Source organism: Myxocyprinus asiaticus, chromosome 46 (genome assembly GCF_019703515.2).
Source record: "Myxocyprinus asiaticus isolate MX2 ecotype Aquarium Trade chromosome 46, UBuf_Myxa_2, whole genome shotgun sequence".
NCBI classification, from domain to species: Eukaryota; Metazoa; Chordata; class Actinopteri; order Cypriniformes; family Catostomidae; genus Myxocyprinus; species Myxocyprinus asiaticus.
In genome coordinates, this window is record NC_059389.1 from 15,974,478 (window position 1) to 15,992,021 (window position 17,544).

Consider the following 17,544-nt stretch of genomic DNA (forward strand, 5'->3'; position numbering starts at 1 on the left):
AGTAAATGTATGAAATCAGTTCCCCCCCAAGTTCACACAGGTGTCCTAGCAGATTAAGCACAGGTGTTTGAAAACCAGAAAGTATCCTTGTTTTAATTTTGAACAGTAATTCTATTGGATTATAATGGAAAACTCAACAAACGCCTTTCTGATTTGCTTAGAAAGTGTGTAATTGTTATATTATTTTTTTAATAAATGCCACCTGGTTTGATATTTGATTACATTTTGTAAGTGCGGCTTAAGTGTCCAAATATATCCTCAGAGGAAGACATATCAACTAGTTTATCTCAACAGGGCCAGACACTGTTAGTGTGACAACCAAATGAAATAAGTCAACAGCTCAACAAACAAACACAAACAAACGTATGATCCATTAAAACAGTAACTTCACTTCACAGTTCTTGTTCACCCTTGTCACTTCCTTCAACAAGCCTGGACTGAACCTTTGACCCTGGAGCACAAGGTGTGCGTGTATGAAAATGTTTCCTGGAGTCTATCGTAAATGCATGCTCCATCTCTGTGGCCATTGCGTCTGATGTTGACTGACTTCCTGTTATGTCTATTTTTAAATCAGTGTGTGGTGATCAATTTGAAAATGTTGACGGAGGCAGTTAAAGAACTCGGCAACAGGAAGGAGCTGGACAGTTTCATGACACACTGGGCAAACTTTAGGTGTGATTGTGCCGAATATAGCACATATGTTTTATATCTACACTGGCGGCCAAAAGTTTGGAATAATGTACAGATTTTGCTGTTTCGGAAGGAAATTGGTACTTTAATTCACCAAAGTGGCATTCAACTGATCACAAAGTATAGTCAGGACATTACTGATGTAAAAAACAGCACCATCACTATTTGAAAAAAGTCATTTTTGATAAAATCTAGACCAGCAGTCATCACTCCAACACCTTATCCTCAAGTAATCATGCTAAATTGCTAATTTGGTACAAGAAAATCACTTGCCATTATATCAAACACAGCTGAAAGCTATTTGGTTCATTAAATGAAGCTTAACATTGTCATTGTGTTTGTTTTTGAGTTGCCACAGTATGCAATAGACTGGCAATGTCTTAAGGTCAATATTAGGTCAAAAATGGCAAAAAAGAAACAGCTTTCTCTAGAAACTCATCAGTCAATCATTGTTTTGAGGAATGAAGGCTATACAATGCTTGAAATTGCCAAAAAACTGAAGATTTCATACAAAGGTGTACACTACAGTCTTCAAAGACAAAGGACAACTGGCTCTAACAAGGACAGAAAGAGATGTGGAAGGCCAGATGTACAACTAAACAAGAGGATAAATACATCAGAGTCTCTAGTTTGAGAAATAGACGCCTCACATGTCCTCAGCTGACAGCTTCATTGAATTCTACCCGCTCAACACCAGTTTCATGTACAACAGTAAAGAGAAAACTTAGGGGTGCAGGCCTTATGGGAAGAATTGCAAAGAAAAACCACTTTTGAAACAGAAAAACAAAAAGAAAAGGTTACAGTGGACAAAGAAACAGACACTGGACAACAGATAATTGGAAAAGAGTGTTATGGATCTTAACCCCATTTAGCTTCAGCTAGACTGTAAGGTGTGTGAGAAGTGCCTGACAAGACATCTATGGCAAGTGCTACAGGAAGCGTGAAATGTCACCTGAGTATCTGGACAAACTGACAGCTAGAATGCCAAGGATCTGCAAAGCTGTCATTGCTGCATGTGGAGGATTTTTTGATGAGAACTCTTTGAAGAAGTAGTTTAAGAAGTTCTGCAATTTTTTTTCAAATTGTAATAATAATTTCACATTATTAATGTCCTGGCTACACATTGTGATCAGTTGAATGCCACTTTGGTGAATAAAAGTAACAATTTCTTTCCATAAGAGCAAAATCTGTACATTATTCCAAACTTTTGGCCCCCAGTGTATACTTGTACATTCTAGCAGTAAAAGCAAAATGAAAAGTTGCAATATACAGAAGTTTAATCAAATGAGGTTAGATTGCTTAAATTGTCACATAATAGAAGTTAAAAATTAGTGGTCGACCAATACTGATACAGATATCTAGACAGCAAGGCCAATACAATGCCAATATATACATATTAATCAATCTAAAGAGACAGTTCACCCAAATAATTTACTCACCCTCATGTTGTTCCAAACCTGTATGATGTTCTTTCTTCTGTGGAGATGTTAGGCAGAATGACAGCATCAATATCACTATTCACTTTTATTGCATTTTATTTCATATAATGAGTGAATACTGATACTGAGGCTGTCATTCTGCCTAACATCTCATTTTGCGTTCAACAGAATAAAGAAAGTCACACAGGTTTAGATTGGAAAAAAATGAGGGTGAATAAATGTTGACACTTATTTTATATAATAATTAATGAAAATTCACAAAAATAAATTGGAAAGTGAGAAAAGACGATTCTAACACTTTTAATCAGCCAAGCGGACACTGTTTTTGGTCCGGTTGCGATTAATCTAAAAATAAAGTCCAGATATTGCCTGATTAATTGGCCTGGCCTATTAATATAGAGATATTGGTCTATTGCTTTCTCACCCACACTTATAACATCGCTCCTGAAGACATGGATTTAACCACTGGAGTCTTATGGATTACTTATATGTGGCCTTTATGTGATCTTTGGAGCTTCAAAGTTCTGTTTATGATTCACTTGCATTGTAAGGACCTACAGAGCTGAAATATTCTTCTTAAAATCTTTGTTTGGGATGGCATGATAAGAGAATTTTCATTTTTGCGTGAACTATACCTTTAATTAGACATGTTATTTATGAAAATAAACTCTATGCTTGATGTCCTATCCTAAAAAACACCATAGACTATAGCAGTCTATGTTCTATAGCAGGTGATAAAGTAGAACCTCACCTCCATGAGCTGCATGAGGTTTTCAAAGTACTCCTCTTCATCGATGGACAGTTTGCCGTTGTGGTAGATAATGCGGTAATGCTCCACCTTGCCGTCACAGCTGACACACAGTGTGTAGTCACCGGGGTAGTTGGTGCTCTCACGCACGAGGAAGAGGCCCGTCTCTGGAGGATAGAGCAGACGCTCTGCCTGCTCACGTGTGATCTTTCCATGGAACCATCTACATGACCACATATAAAGATGTGTTTGCCATGTGTATGCTTTAGAGGTGACATGAACAAATACTTTGTAGTTTGTAGTATAGTTGTTACATGAGGAATTTCCCTTCTTATAAAGGGATAGTTCACCCCAAAATGAAAATTCTGTCATTACTTACACTCATTTTGTTTCAAAACTTGAAATACAAACAGAAATGTTAGGCAGAATGTTAGTCTCAGTCACCATTCACTTTAATTGCATGTTTTTTTCTATACAATAATAGTGAATAGCGACTGAGCTTGTCAGACCCTAACATTTTGCCCAACATCTCCTGGGTTCCAAGTCCAAGGGTTAGTAAATGATGACAAAATATTCATTATTGGCTAAACTATCCCTTTAAGACAGTTTAATAAAAAAGTGTAAAGTGCAAAAATGACTGAGCACCCAGGGCTGAATTTAATCAGGGCTCGGGACAAAAAGGCAAAAATGTCTCCATAATGAACTCCTGTGGTTTTCATATGTAACATCTGAAAATGTTCCTAAATGTTCTATTCTAAGCCTATTTAATTATCCAGAAGAAAGTCAAATGGTCATATGGGTTTGGAACAACATGAGGGTGAGTAAATTTTTTGGGGAGAACTATCCCTTTAATGAAAAACTTAAGCTCCAACACTGCTGTACACATGCTTACTCAAATGCACAATATCATCCATGTAAGTGTCCACCACCGATTCAGACACAGTGTTGAAAATAGATCGTAGAAAAAGGAAGCTAAATTACAGACTTCCAAAAGGAGCACTGGCCTTGCCTGGCCCTTCTGTGGCTTCCCTGGCATGACAAACATTCAATTTGTATCTCCCAATTACCCCCACATATACATACACAGCATCAAAAATAAACCAAAGCCGAGCAAAACATTACCGCTACCGTCAGAATCTGCTGAAACCAAATGCATCTACAGCTAAATCTAACCTTCTATTACACAAAGTTAAAACAGAATTTAAAATCCCATACATAAAGTTTTAAGGATTTAATTGAGGTGGCAAAACCAGCGCTTTGCTTGGCGTAAATGATACAGATGTAAATGTCGTCTTGCCATGCTAAGTAAAACAGAGATCCTGCAACAGCTGAGATATCTGCGTCATTACATCCATTGTTCTCTCTAAAAGCAGGCAGTAATTGAAGAATATCATGTGCTCTCTTACAACAGAACCCTAATCATGATGCATGTCTCTGGTTTTTGCATATCAAACGCAGAGAGATGGACTTTTTCCATTGGCCTTATTTATCTGAGTGCTGCCATTTGTATAACTCTTATTTCTCCTTCTATTTTAAACAGCTAGCCTCTAAAAGACCGATTCAAATGAGCTCGTTGGACATTGTGTTGAACCAGTGAGCAGGAAGACATTTGTGTATTACTACAGATATACTAGGTGATCTCTGATGATATCAGTGATACATGCTAAATATAGCCCTATATTGTTTGTATCATTTGATATCACATCAGAAGACAAAATCAACTAATAAATTGGTACATAATGTCCCAAACACTCAAATGAACTGTTTACTTACGGCATAAGACTCAGTTTACCACATGACTTCACACCTTCTCGTTTCTGAACATAGTTTGCTGGTATGGTACCCTCTCGCCCTACTGCGTTTTTCGCTTTGTACCAGTTTGGGTCCTGGAAAAGACAACAGCACATCATTTACGACAATTGACATTTTTACATTAGCTTTAACCCTCTAGAATTCATATGTGGCTCAAAACTACAACCAGATGCATTAAAGGGATGGTTCACTCAAAAATCATTTACTCACCCTCATGCCTTCCCAGATGTGTATGACTTTCTTTCTTCTGTTGAACACAAACTATAATTTTTAGAAGAATATTTCAGCTCTGTAGGTCCATACAATGCAAGTCAACAGGATCCAAAACTTTGAAGCTCAGAAAGCACATAAAGGCAGCATAAAAGTAATCCATACAACTCCAGTGGTTAAATCCATGTCTTCAGAGTGATATGATAGGCGTGTGTGAAAAACAGATCAATATTTAAGTCCTTTTTTACTATAAATTCTCCTCCCTGCCCAGTAAGTGGTGATATGCACGAAGAATGTAAGACGCCAAAAACAAAAGAAGAACTCTAAAGAGAGAAGAGTGCTTAGGAGAGCCATTTAAAAGTGGAGATTTATGGTAAAAAAACAACTTAAATATTGATCTGTTTCTCACACACACCTATCATATTGCTTTTGAATACATCGATTTAACCACTGGAGTTGTATGGATTACTATTATGCTACTTTTATATGCTTTTTGAGCTTCAAAGTTTTGGACCCTGTTGACTTGCATTGTATGGACCTACAGAGCTGAGATATTCTAAAAATCTTCATTTGTGTTCTGCAGAAGAAATGAAGTCATACACATCTGGGATGGCATGAGAGTGAGCAAATTATTAACTATGTTAGGGTAAACTATTCCTTTCAGACTACTTGTTTTGCCACCTAAAAAAAAAAAGATATTAATGATTATTTAAATGATGTAAGTTAGATTCATAACTGATTGTATAGCATACATACTCTAATCTGATTATTGTGCTGATATTTACCTTGGTTACTCCAATAATTGTTAGGACATCTCCTTTGCACAACGGCAAGTCCTGGTCTGTCGATCCAGGGAAGTTGTACCTGGCCACACACTCAGTGCCCGGAGGCCAGGTCGTCTAGAGAGGGGGATGGGTAAAAACAATGATACATTTTTTTAGGAAAAACCCTTGATCTAGTTATAATAAATTCACTGACAGGAACTGCTGATATTATTTTATTTTTTTATTCTGTTCTTTCATTGAATCAAACCCATTTATGGAAATGAACTGAAGCAACTATCACTTTTTTGCTACTGAAATTTAAAACAGAGATGCTATTAAGACTTATATACAGAGTATTTAATAAGACTCTGTTTTTACACACTGATACTCACAATAAACTCACGCCATCTAAGCGGGTCCTCAAAACAAACAAAGCAATTTTCATAGCGCAATAGAAACAAAGTGTTTACAGTTTTTGAGAAAATTAACCTGTAAATGGCTTACTAATAGTTGTCTGCAAGTTAAGATGGCATAGAAGTATTTTTACACAGAAAATGTTACATACTTCAGCCTTAAGTTAGAGACGCTATTAAAATATCTCTGTTGTAACACTTTTATGCTCGCAAGTGCGTGTGAAATCCCCATTTGCTATCAGATGGCCTGCTCACACAGAGGTAACTGGCAAACTAAGCTACTTCCTTTTGTTTAACGCTGCAAATTCATGGCAAACTTTACCAAACTTGAACCCCACACGAAATTCACGTAGGGAAATTCTTAACCATCGGAAATCCATCAGGCAAAATTCCTCATTGCATGATTCCCATTGAGTTGACTGTATTTCACCTGCTGAATTTCGCTGTGCAAGGGTGAATATGACCAAGCCTTACTGACACATAAAAAAAGGTATTGGCCACATAAAAATCATTGCAATAATTACGAAGTTGCATCACTTGATATCACCAGCAAAGTCATCATGAAAATATCATCAGAACATCATCCAGCCCTAACACATATCCTGACGCCAACATATTAAGCAATTTAAAGACTTACTCTACCGGTCAAAAGTTTTGAAAAACTTGACTGAAATGTTTCTCATGATCTTAAAAATCTTTTGATCGGAAGGTGTATGCTTAAATGTTTGAAATGAGTTTTGTAGACAGAATTTTATTGTGCCACCATATTAATTTATTTCATTATAAAATTCAAATGTAATAAAAAATAAAAGTTTTGAAATTGATGACTTGGACCAAATAATAAAGAAAAGCAGCCAATAAGTGCCCAGCATAGATGGGAACTCCTTCAATACTGTTTAAAAAGCATCCCAGGGTGATACCTCAAGAAGTTGGTTGAGAAAATGTCAAGAGTACATGTCTGCAGAATCTAGGCAAAGGGTGAGTACTTTGAAGATGCTAAAATATAGCACAGTTTTGATTTATTTTGGATTTTGTTTAGTCACAACATAATTCCCATAGTTCCATTTATGTTATTCCATAGTTTTGATGACTTTACTATTATTCTAAAATGTGAAAAAACAATTATAATAAAGAATGAGTAAGTGTTTCAAAACTTTTGACTGATAGTGTATGTTACCTCAAAGGTAGACATGGCTGAGGGTAATGGTCCTCTCACAGTTGGCCCGATTCAATCGGTAACATCAGACCTGAGTGTGCGGCGTGCAGCTGCAGCCAGAATTGGCCAAACACCTATTGATAAAAAGCAAAAATTATCACTGGAGTACCTCAATAAGTGCTTTGCATTAAAAACATGAAGAGCAACAATGCAATTTTCAAAATGCAAGCATTCAATGTTTAAGAACAAATTAAAAACATTGAAAACCAATTTCAAATGCTAAATACAGGGTTGCTAATAAGACACATTTAGAGAATATAAATCAGAAATGCAATTACTCTAATTTAGTCCTACCATGCATGTCAGTTTTGAGAGTAGTAGCAAACACAGTTAACTCGCGCGCGCGCACACACACACACACACACACACTTTCAAAGGGGAAGTGGCGGCTGTAGATTTTCCGATACCTCAGACAGGCAGAAGGGCTGAGCAGGGTTTGCAAAAAGCCTGTTAAATATTCACTGCGAACTAAGGGCATTAAGCTTACTTAAAACGAAAGCTCAGCGCTTGGAAAAGCTACAAACTACAGTCACGTCCTGAAAAAATCGTGCCACTATACCAAGCTAAATATACCCCAGAAGCTTCATGGACAGTAATAGACATCTTTCAAATACTTATAAAATTTATTCAGCACAATAAAGTCCATAAATCACAGTACGTTTCATAAGTTAAGTCACTCTAAATCAATAAAGCAGGGTAACTGAAATGGCACTGTTCCACAAATAAAGAAATAAGACTAGAAGACCATAGCCAAAAATCACACCACACACAGTTTGACAACACCCAAAAGCAGAAATGAGAATACATTTTTTTTTTTCACTTTCATGGTGATGACCAACGTGAAACAAAGTTACTGTACTCTTTCCACTATGACAAATTTTGGAGGGAGAAGCAGTTTTTGAACTGAGCTTGAACTTAAAACAAATAACACATTAGAGTTTGTCATTCCATCCCCCCAGCCACCCCTTAATTCAAACAAATGCGGCCTCCAAATGCAAGGCCGCGAATGATCCATTTGTTGTATCCTTCATTTCACGGGAAACGAAGGATGCATTTGGAGGCCGCATTTGAAGGAGCCTTTGAATTGGGACAGCCTGTCGCGCAACAGTGACGCAATCGGCCTTCGAATACGACCTTTGAAGGATGTAGCCTCTGAATTGGGACACAGCTATAATTCATATCATTTGTTAGATCTCCTCATACTGAACAACTTTGCCTCAAGAACCACTGCTGTCAATCAAATCGTTCATTAAATATTCACGATTATGTAAAAAACCTACTTTTGTGAAATAGTCCTAGGTTTTTCGCTCAACCTCAATAAAACCAAATGCAGTACAATTCTCTGGACTCTCTAGGTCAATAATTATCAAAAACATTTTTTTTTTTACTTTACCCTTTGGGTAGCTATAACAGTGTCATTTAGAAAATGGGCGTGGTCAAGTGTACAAATAAGCCCATAATTCCTAAACAAACTCAGAACTTCATGAAATTAGGTGAGCACATGCAACATGATTCTAAACAAGCATGTAGACTTTTATGGAGATCGGACCATAGGTGGTGCTATGAGCTTTAAAAACCATGTATTTCCTTAGTAAATTGCCTGTATTGGCTGTAAATGGTCTATTCCATCTATGATCTAGGTGGTTACATGCTTGCTAAATAAAACATAATACCTTTTTAAGCATGTGCTTAAAGGCCTTAAACCACTTGAACCCCGTTAATTGCTGCTCGCAGCTATATATATATATTTTATTTTTAGATGGACGAATCTACATGTTTTTTTTGTTTGTTTTTATTCTGCTTATGGGCTGGTGTTTGTTTTTTAGATTATCTTCTGTTGTGTAATTCTTTCTTACAAATTTTTTTATAGAAACACCGGACTTGAGCAATCCGACAGCAAAGTTGTCACGGGGACTTTCGTAGGCGTACATGGACTATTTGAGTTTGGAGAGATGGACGCCGGTTGGCGCTGTCGTGCATAGGGTTAATGCGTACGTTTTTCTCTTTTCTGTTTGTTTTGTTCTGGGGAAAGTTCTGGGGTTGATTGTTGCACTAATGTTGGAATGTTGTCTTTATAATTTTAGTTTTGACACACAATCTATTTTTTTATATGTCAAAATGTCAAATGTTAATATGAGTGGATTATCTCTCTCCACATGGAATGTGAATGGGTTGGGGCACCCCATAAAAAGAAGGAAGGTTATTTATTTTCTTAAACGTAAGAAATATGTTATTGTGTTTCTTCAAGAAATGCATCTTTCCCTGCAGGAAGCTGAAAATTTGGGAGGATATGGGGTGGACATGTTTTCTTTAGTGCTGGCTCAAGTAAGAGCAGGGGAGTCATTACATTGATAAGTAAATATCTATTATTATTATTAGTTTTATAATATATATATATATATATATATATATATATATATATATATATATATATATATATATATATATATATATATATATATACACACACACAGTTGTGCTCAAAAGTTTGCATACCCTTGGAGAATTGGTAATATATGTACCATTTTTAAAGAAAACATGAGTGAGCAGGCAAAACATTTATTTTATTTCTTATGGGATTCATATTCAACTGTAGGTTATAACAGAATGGCACAATCATAAAAACAAAACATGGCAACAAAGAAAAAAATGAAATAACCCTTGTTCAAAGTCTGCATACCCTTAGTTCTTAATACTGTGTATTGCCCCCTTTAGCATCAATGACAGCGTGCAGTCTTTTGTAATAGTCTATGAGACCCCAAATTCTTGCAGTATAGCTGTCCATTTGCCTCGGCAAAATGCCTCCAGGTCATGCAAAGTCTTTGGTCGTCTTGCATGAACCGCACGTTTGAGATCTCCCCAGAGTGGCTCGATGACATTAAGGTCAGGAGACTGTGATGGCCATTCCAGAACCTTCACCTTTTTCTGCTGTAACCACTGGAGGGTCAACTTGGCCTTGTGCTTAGGGTCATTGTCGTGCTGGAAAGTCCAAGAGCGTCCCATGCGCAGCTTTCGTGCAGAAGAATGCAAACTGTCTGCCAGTATTTTCTGATAACATGCTGCATTCATCTTGCCTTCAATTTTCACAAGATTCCCCATGCCTTTAGAGATCACACACCCCCCAAAACATCAGTGAGCCACCACCATGCTTCAGAGTGGGGATGGTATTCTTTTCACTATAGGTCTTGTTGACCCCTCTCCAAACATAGCGCTTATGGTTGTGACCATAAAGCTCTATTTTGGTCTCGTCACTCCAAATTACAGTGTGCCAGAAGCTGTGAGGTGTGTTAAGTTGTTGGGCATATTGTAACCGGGCTTTTTTGTGGCATTGACTTCTTTCTGGCAACTCGACCATGCAGCTCATTTTTGTTCAAGTATCGTCGATATTGTGCTCCTTGAAACAACCACACCGTCTTTTTTCCAGAGCAGCCTGTATTTCTCCTGAGGTTACCTGTGGGTTTTTCTTTGTATCCCGAACAATTCTTCTGGCAGTTGTGGCTGAAATCTTTCTTGGTCTACCTGACCTTGGCTTGGTATCAAGAGATCCCCGAATTTTCCACTTCTTAATAAGTGACTGAACAGTACTGGCATTTTCAAGGCTTTGATATCTTATATATATAATATATATATTGTCTATTGTGTATTCTATATATACTTTTTTCCTTTTCAATATTTATTTTTTATTCAATTTTAATTATTTTTTAAAAGTCTTTTTGCTGTTTTTGTATTGTTGTGTACTGGAAGCTCCTGTCACCAAGACAAATTCCTTGTATGTGTAAGCACAAAACTTTTGAGTTTTGCTAACTTATAAGGGTTTACAGTGTGTTGTAGTTATTGTTTACTGCAAAGAACATACCTGGCTGTTAACAATTGTGCGTAAAATGATAAAGTCAAACGATTTAGCCAGTTCATATTCTCAACTAAGTAAAAAAAGTAAACTGAGAAAAGAAACGCTTCAATAGACGGTTCTATGTTAACTTAGTGTTGCACAGTAGCCTCTACTGGTGCCATAGTACTACCTCGTACTCATGCTTCATAATACCGGCGGTACAACAGTGTTTTTCATTCAATACAGTTGTATGTACTAGGGGTGTAACGATCCATCGATCTGGATTGATGCATCGATCCAATAACCAACGATCCAATGTTATCGATACAATGTGTAAATATCAATATAGAAATTTTTAAGATGCACCTTTATTTTAATACTCTCATGTCAGCCACGTCCGTACGCATTTCCGTCAAGCGATGAAGCAACCTTATTACATTCATTTAACTTTATGAGCACTAAATACGCTTTTTATGTGGGACAAGGATGTGCGCAGGGTCTGTGAAGCCAAATTGCGCTCTGCTATCCGTGCGCGTGTGCCAACCGGGCTTCCCGTGTAATGCAAGCTCCACACCAGCGACAGAATCAGTGCACGCGCGTCAACCAGGCGCTTCTTAGAATGCGAGCTCTCTTGACAAACGCAGAGCAACTCACATGAGCGATTAATTCGGGCTTCCATCGATATCGTTGCGCATGCGACCCATTTGAAATTTACATGAGTATTTGCTATTTAAAAGTACCATGGAGCAGTTCATGTGAAACGTCTTGACAATGCCGACATTCTGAACAGCACTAACGAGGGAAAGAGAAATCACCTGCTGCCCAGCACTAGCATCAGTTATAAGACTTTACAAATCTACACATCAACAACCTTACAGTAATTTATCCCAGTTAACTGTAACATAATTTTTAATTACAACTGTGGAAGTTGAAGGCCAAGAAATCCGCAGACAGCACGGATAGTTGGAAACAAGTCATGGGCAAGGGCGTAGATTCCAGGGGGGATGGGGGGGGTAACCTCCCAATAATCAAAACAAGCGAGTACAACCCCCCCCCCCGCCCGCCCGCCCGCCCGCAATGTTCAAGCCAAATCTACACCCTTGGTCATGGGTATGTAAGTACTTTGAATTGGATTAAACTGAAAAATAAGCTGTAATCAAATGATTGATGATCACTTGTGTGTGATGTTATTTTTTTATATTATTATCTGTATAATTTTTTTCAACATCTGAAGTACCTTATTTTGTTGTGGATATCCCAATGTGGATACTAAAGTTGCAATTTTAAGAGAGCTCAATAAAATATTATATTTTGCATTTGAGGGCAAAAGAATTGTAATTGATTGTGTAAAACAGGCACATAATATTGGAATATCGATTGCAGGGCCCTGAATCAAATCAAATCTAAATTGTATCGCGGCAGACTTTGAAGTAACCACAAATATCAGATCGCAGGCCAAGAGAATCGATATAAGATCGTATCGTGATGAAACATTCAATTTACACCCCTAGTATGTACGTAGAATAATACTTATGCATCAAGATGCTGATAAGAGAGCAAGGCATAGGCAAGACACAACCGCCAAAGTCCTCCACCTCTGGGGGTCATTCATTCCGAATGCGTACGTCTTTTTCTATTAACCAAGACAGATGTCTTTGACTGTTGTGTTGTGTCTCGCAGTTTTTTTTCAGCATCTCATGCAGAAATAATTTTTTTTTAGATGCTGTGTAAATTTCAAAGGAAATTCAAACTTTAAAACGTGTCTCAAGATACCTGCATTCTGTTTTATTAATTGCACTACGTCTGTCTTAGCCCAAGAATGTGAGTCATCATCATACATTTTCACATCCAAAATTTAATGTGCATTTTTATCTTAAATTTAATGAATACTCAAATTCGAATTTTAGTTTAACAGCCTTATTTACTATACAGATATTTTTGCAAAATGATTTTTTTTTTGTGGCTCGTTGTACGTAAAGCAGCAGTTTCCTGGTGAAATGAACACTAGGGGTGCTACAACAACAATGACTTGTTTCACTTTCACACAAATCACGAGTAAAAGGGCAGATTATCAATTCATAAACACTTTTTGCCCTGTTTCTTGCACAATGCTATATTATGACATCAAAAAACTTTTACTATGGTGCATGACAACATTGCGTTACATAAACTACAATTTACAAGCTTGTTCAAGAGTGATCAATCTGCACGGTAGCTCAACTGATAGAGCGTTGCACTTGTGATGAAAAAGGACAGAGGCCTAATGAGTATGCGAGTCGATACTTGAGCCAAAAGTATCAAAGCACCACCACAAAATGACGTGGGTGCTTCAACAATTGCGTTTTTCATCTCACGTTTGCTTTCATGACACTATCGATTAGGGCTGAATGATTTGGACAAAAAAATCTAATTGCGATTATTTAAAAAAAAAAAACAACAACTGCAATTTGAACTGCGATATGATAAACATAAAACAAAAATTGTGTGATTCCTTTTAGCCAAAATTAAACCATGTTTTGCCCATGCTTTACTGCAGAACAGAAATACTGTTATAGAAAGGGTGTTCACACTTCCACACACACACAGTCCTCTAAAAAGAACCAAACTAAATAAATAAAACAGTTAAACAGAGGGAGTGGGGGACAGCATCACAATAAAATTGCATCTGTCTGCTTTGTAAACTTTGTCCAATCTATGAAAGGGTCAGTTCACTTTTCATTTTATTTTTTTGAAACCTAGTCAAATTGAATATTATATTATAGCAACAATAATAATGTTAAGAAATTATTATAGAAATATATTATTGTATAATAATAATTCATTATTATTATCAATATTATTATTTAATAGTAATTTATTTCTTTAATAATTTATTAACTTACTATGCAATCCCAGTAAACCCTCAAGCCTTTATTTCGGTGGAAGCTTTTATTTTGAAGACTGAAGGGATGCAAGTTTCTGGTGTTTGAAGTTCAGTTGACAACAGCCTTTTAATGCAGTGAAAAGCTCTGCCTTGCTGTCAAAAAAACAGCTCTCATGGGATTATTTTAGATGCGTATAGTAAATTGTAGTGGCCAAACTTAGAGGTATGTAAAATTACACAAATGTGCAATTAAAGTAAATCTAGGGCACTTTAAATAATGCGCTCATATCATGATAGCACACCTAACCCAACTCAGAGCACATCTGTCACTCACGGCACCAGATAGATAAGAGTTTGTGTGCATGGAGCACAGAACCCCTCTGACACCAAATGTGTAATACAATGATCCCATTGTATTTAAAAAAAAAAAAAAACACTACACACTACAGACAAAAACAGCCGTGCACATAGGCAGAGCAAAGCAGGCAGTGTGTTGAGTATTTATTTATTTAATTAATTAAATTGCATCCTTCGCGGTTTGAAAATCGCACTGGGTCATATCACCTTTTCGATTTTATTTCGGTTAATCGTTCAGCCCTACTATCGATTAGGCTTAGGGTAGGTAGGTTTTGTGGATTTAAAACGCAATAGACCTTAAAACCCTTATCTGTTTGGGAGAACAATAAATTTTAGCATCACACAGTGGACATTCCACCTCGGAATTGACATGATATGTGTAATGAACCATGTAATATAATTTTGCAAAAATGGCGCACCCGCCACATAGTTTTCATGAGATCAGGCTGTTAATGGTCCTTTTCCAAAACTATTGTTATTTGTTAACCTTTAATTACATTTTCTTCAACCAGCATTAAATTACTGCGCTCTTGGCAAAATTTTAGAAATGCTGCATTACCAACAACAGTAGTCAAAAACAATGCCTAAATAGATATTTAGCTAATGTTTTTGTGACTGCTCATGTAGCAAAAAAAGAACGTCATTTTAGAGGTGGAGCAAGTTTTTACATTTTGATGACTGATAATGAAAACAAACATTTACTTCTTTGCAATGATGTGCACTAATGAATTGTGCACAACAGAACCAGGAATGTGTATTAAGAAAGCAAATAGGGCCAATTTTGATTTCATGTTGACTTAGTCTTCAAAATCGCTCCCTCGCTTTTTCGAGACAGCTCCTGTGTCAGTCTCTGTGTGTAATAGTAAATTCAAACCAGTTCAATCCTCCCACCTTATCTGCACACTTTATGAAGTGGTGCAGTGCAGTGCATGCGGTACACTTGCAAACTAGATAATTCACGCCACAGAATGCCTTGACCTCATTAATTTGTCAACCAACTCTTGCTGCCACTCTTTCAATGCAAAATAGCTTTTGCATCAAGGCCCCGCAACATGAAGTCACTTCCTGTCTGAGCTGCGGAGACTAAAACAGTCTTCCTGTATTGGCATGCAGGCGTTGGTGGGTGATGAGCACTACAGGATGAAGGGTGCTGCCTAGAGATGCAGACAGCAAAAAGTGCACCAACAACAGCGCAATGCACAGTAACCCTTGCAGTAAGAATATAACACACTTCCCTTTAAAAACACAGCCTTCCCGTTACCCTGACTAACTAATTTTATACTCCCCGAACAGGAATAACATGAATCATCTAAAGACAGGAAACTGATTGCTGTTGTAATGGCTTGCCATTTTAAATATGCCAGAAGTTTTCAGTCTCAATGGCTCTTTTTCAAAATGGCTGCGTAGAGGTAAAAGCAAGCTTAAAAAAGGACCCAAAAGTATCATAAGAATAGTCCATGTAACCATTGCGTAATATTCCAAGTCTTCTAAAGACAGGGCCGGCCCGTCCTACAAGCGAAACAGGTGACCGCCTAGGGCTCCAACGTGCCTGGGGAGGCCCTGTGAAGGTGCAAACACATGCAAATGAACAAATCATGGTATTAAGAAACATTGATGACTTTTATTTTAAAATTCTCCAGAGTCAAACCGTTTCTATCGCGCACACACACAGGAGAGCATGCAACGTGCGTGGACCTCATCATTTAACATACAAATCACAATGACAGTGAAAACTAAAAACAACATATTAAGTATAAAATGAGCTCTGAATAATCACAAAGAGACAAATAACTGAAAGTTAAAACAAATAAAATAACAGCAGTGTATCTAAAATCGGCAAGAAGTAAAGCTAAGCAGTACACACTAATCTGCATAATTTATTCATAATGCAAAACATTGCTGGGAACTAGAGCGCGGCGTCTTTTCACAGTATTATTAGACACAGATCACACACCTTGCTAAATAATGCGCATGCACGCCTGAAAGAAACGCAGAAAATAAGTTATGAAAAATATTACTTTGTGGCTATTTGAGTTTTTGAGGCTTACTTTGTTTAAAGTATAGCAGAAACAGTGCTTGACACATCATTAGGGTTTTTCTCGTTTTCTCAAGAATAATCTGCTGGGGAAGGAATTCAGACACTGTCGATATAAAGACGCAAAAAAACTCAGAGTGAAAATATGAGCAATTAATCTGGAAAATAACCAAACTATCTACAAAGATCTCTGCTCTCTAAGAGGCATGTGTTTATTCTTTACATTTGTTTACAAATATATATTTTGAGGTGTTATTTTAAATAGGGCCTATAAACACATGTAATTGTATTGCTGTAGTTACCTTATTTTGCCTGATGTTTTAACTTTTATCCACTTTTGCACACATTCTGGACAACGTTTTGTTTTCATTGATTTTGTTGCTCTAAATAAACATTTACACATAGTTATTCGAGTAGTTGAAATGGAATTTCAAGCATTTTCAGCAGTGGCCTATACTATTATAACTATTTTGAACAGCATTTTCTTATTTTGTGTGACACTTGGTTGTATTTGTTAACATTACTTAACTACATTAGTTAACATGAACAATACTTAATAATCTTAGTAAATGTTAATTTCTACATATACTAGTTTTATAAGTTAACATTAGTTAATATAATATGAACTGACATGAACAAACAATAAACAATTGTATTTTTATAAATTGACATTAGCTAAGATGACTAAATGCTGGAAAACTGTATTATACATTGTTATTGATACCTAATGCAAACCTTATTGTAAAATGTTACCCAGTAATTATCATACTTGCAGTTTCCATGACCTCATATTAACTGAGACACTGGTTTATTTGTACTTCTAGAAAAAGGTTGAAAGGTGATCAAAAAAGGTGATAAAATGGTGACTTGTCACAGCACCTAAAATCCACATATTCCCTTATGCATGCATGTACATTTAACATCTTCATGTTGGGAAAAAAAGCTATTGGACACATTATTTGTCATCTACCGAGCTATACAGTATAGTGTTTCTTTTTTAGTGCTTTCTATTAAAAAAATGTGCTCATCATGTTTGCAGTGGTTCTATGGATGTTTTAAAGTTATGACCATTTTCACACCAGCGGGGCCCATTTTCATGATTTTGCCTGGGGCCCCACAAACCCAAGGGCTGGCCCTGTCTAAAGGCATACTATAGGTTTTGGTGGGA

General features: G+C 36.8%; 1 protein-coding gene across 3 annotated transcripts in view; it reads right to left on the minus strand.

The window, feature by feature from the left end:
* LOC127436028 (tyrosine-protein kinase CSK-like) overlaps window positions 1–17,544 on the minus strand; it is a 41,975-nt gene that overhangs the window by 14,273 nt on the left and 10,158 nt on the right. For all 3 annotated transcript variants that reach the window (XM_051689922.1, XM_051689924.1, XM_051689923.1), the window contains 4 exons: window positions 7,254–7,366; window positions 5,685–5,798; window positions 4,651–4,763; window positions 2,881–3,100 (listed from right to left, as the gene is read on the minus strand). In XM_051689922.1, coding sequence (XP_051545882.1) covers window positions 2,881–3,100; window positions 4,651–4,763; window positions 5,685–5,798; window positions 7,254–7,268 — 462 coding nt within the window. In that variant the 5' untranslated portion in view covers window positions 7,269–7,366. The remainder of the gene's footprint in view (window positions 1–2,880; window positions 3,101–4,650; window positions 4,764–5,684; window positions 5,799–7,253; window positions 7,367–17,544) is intronic.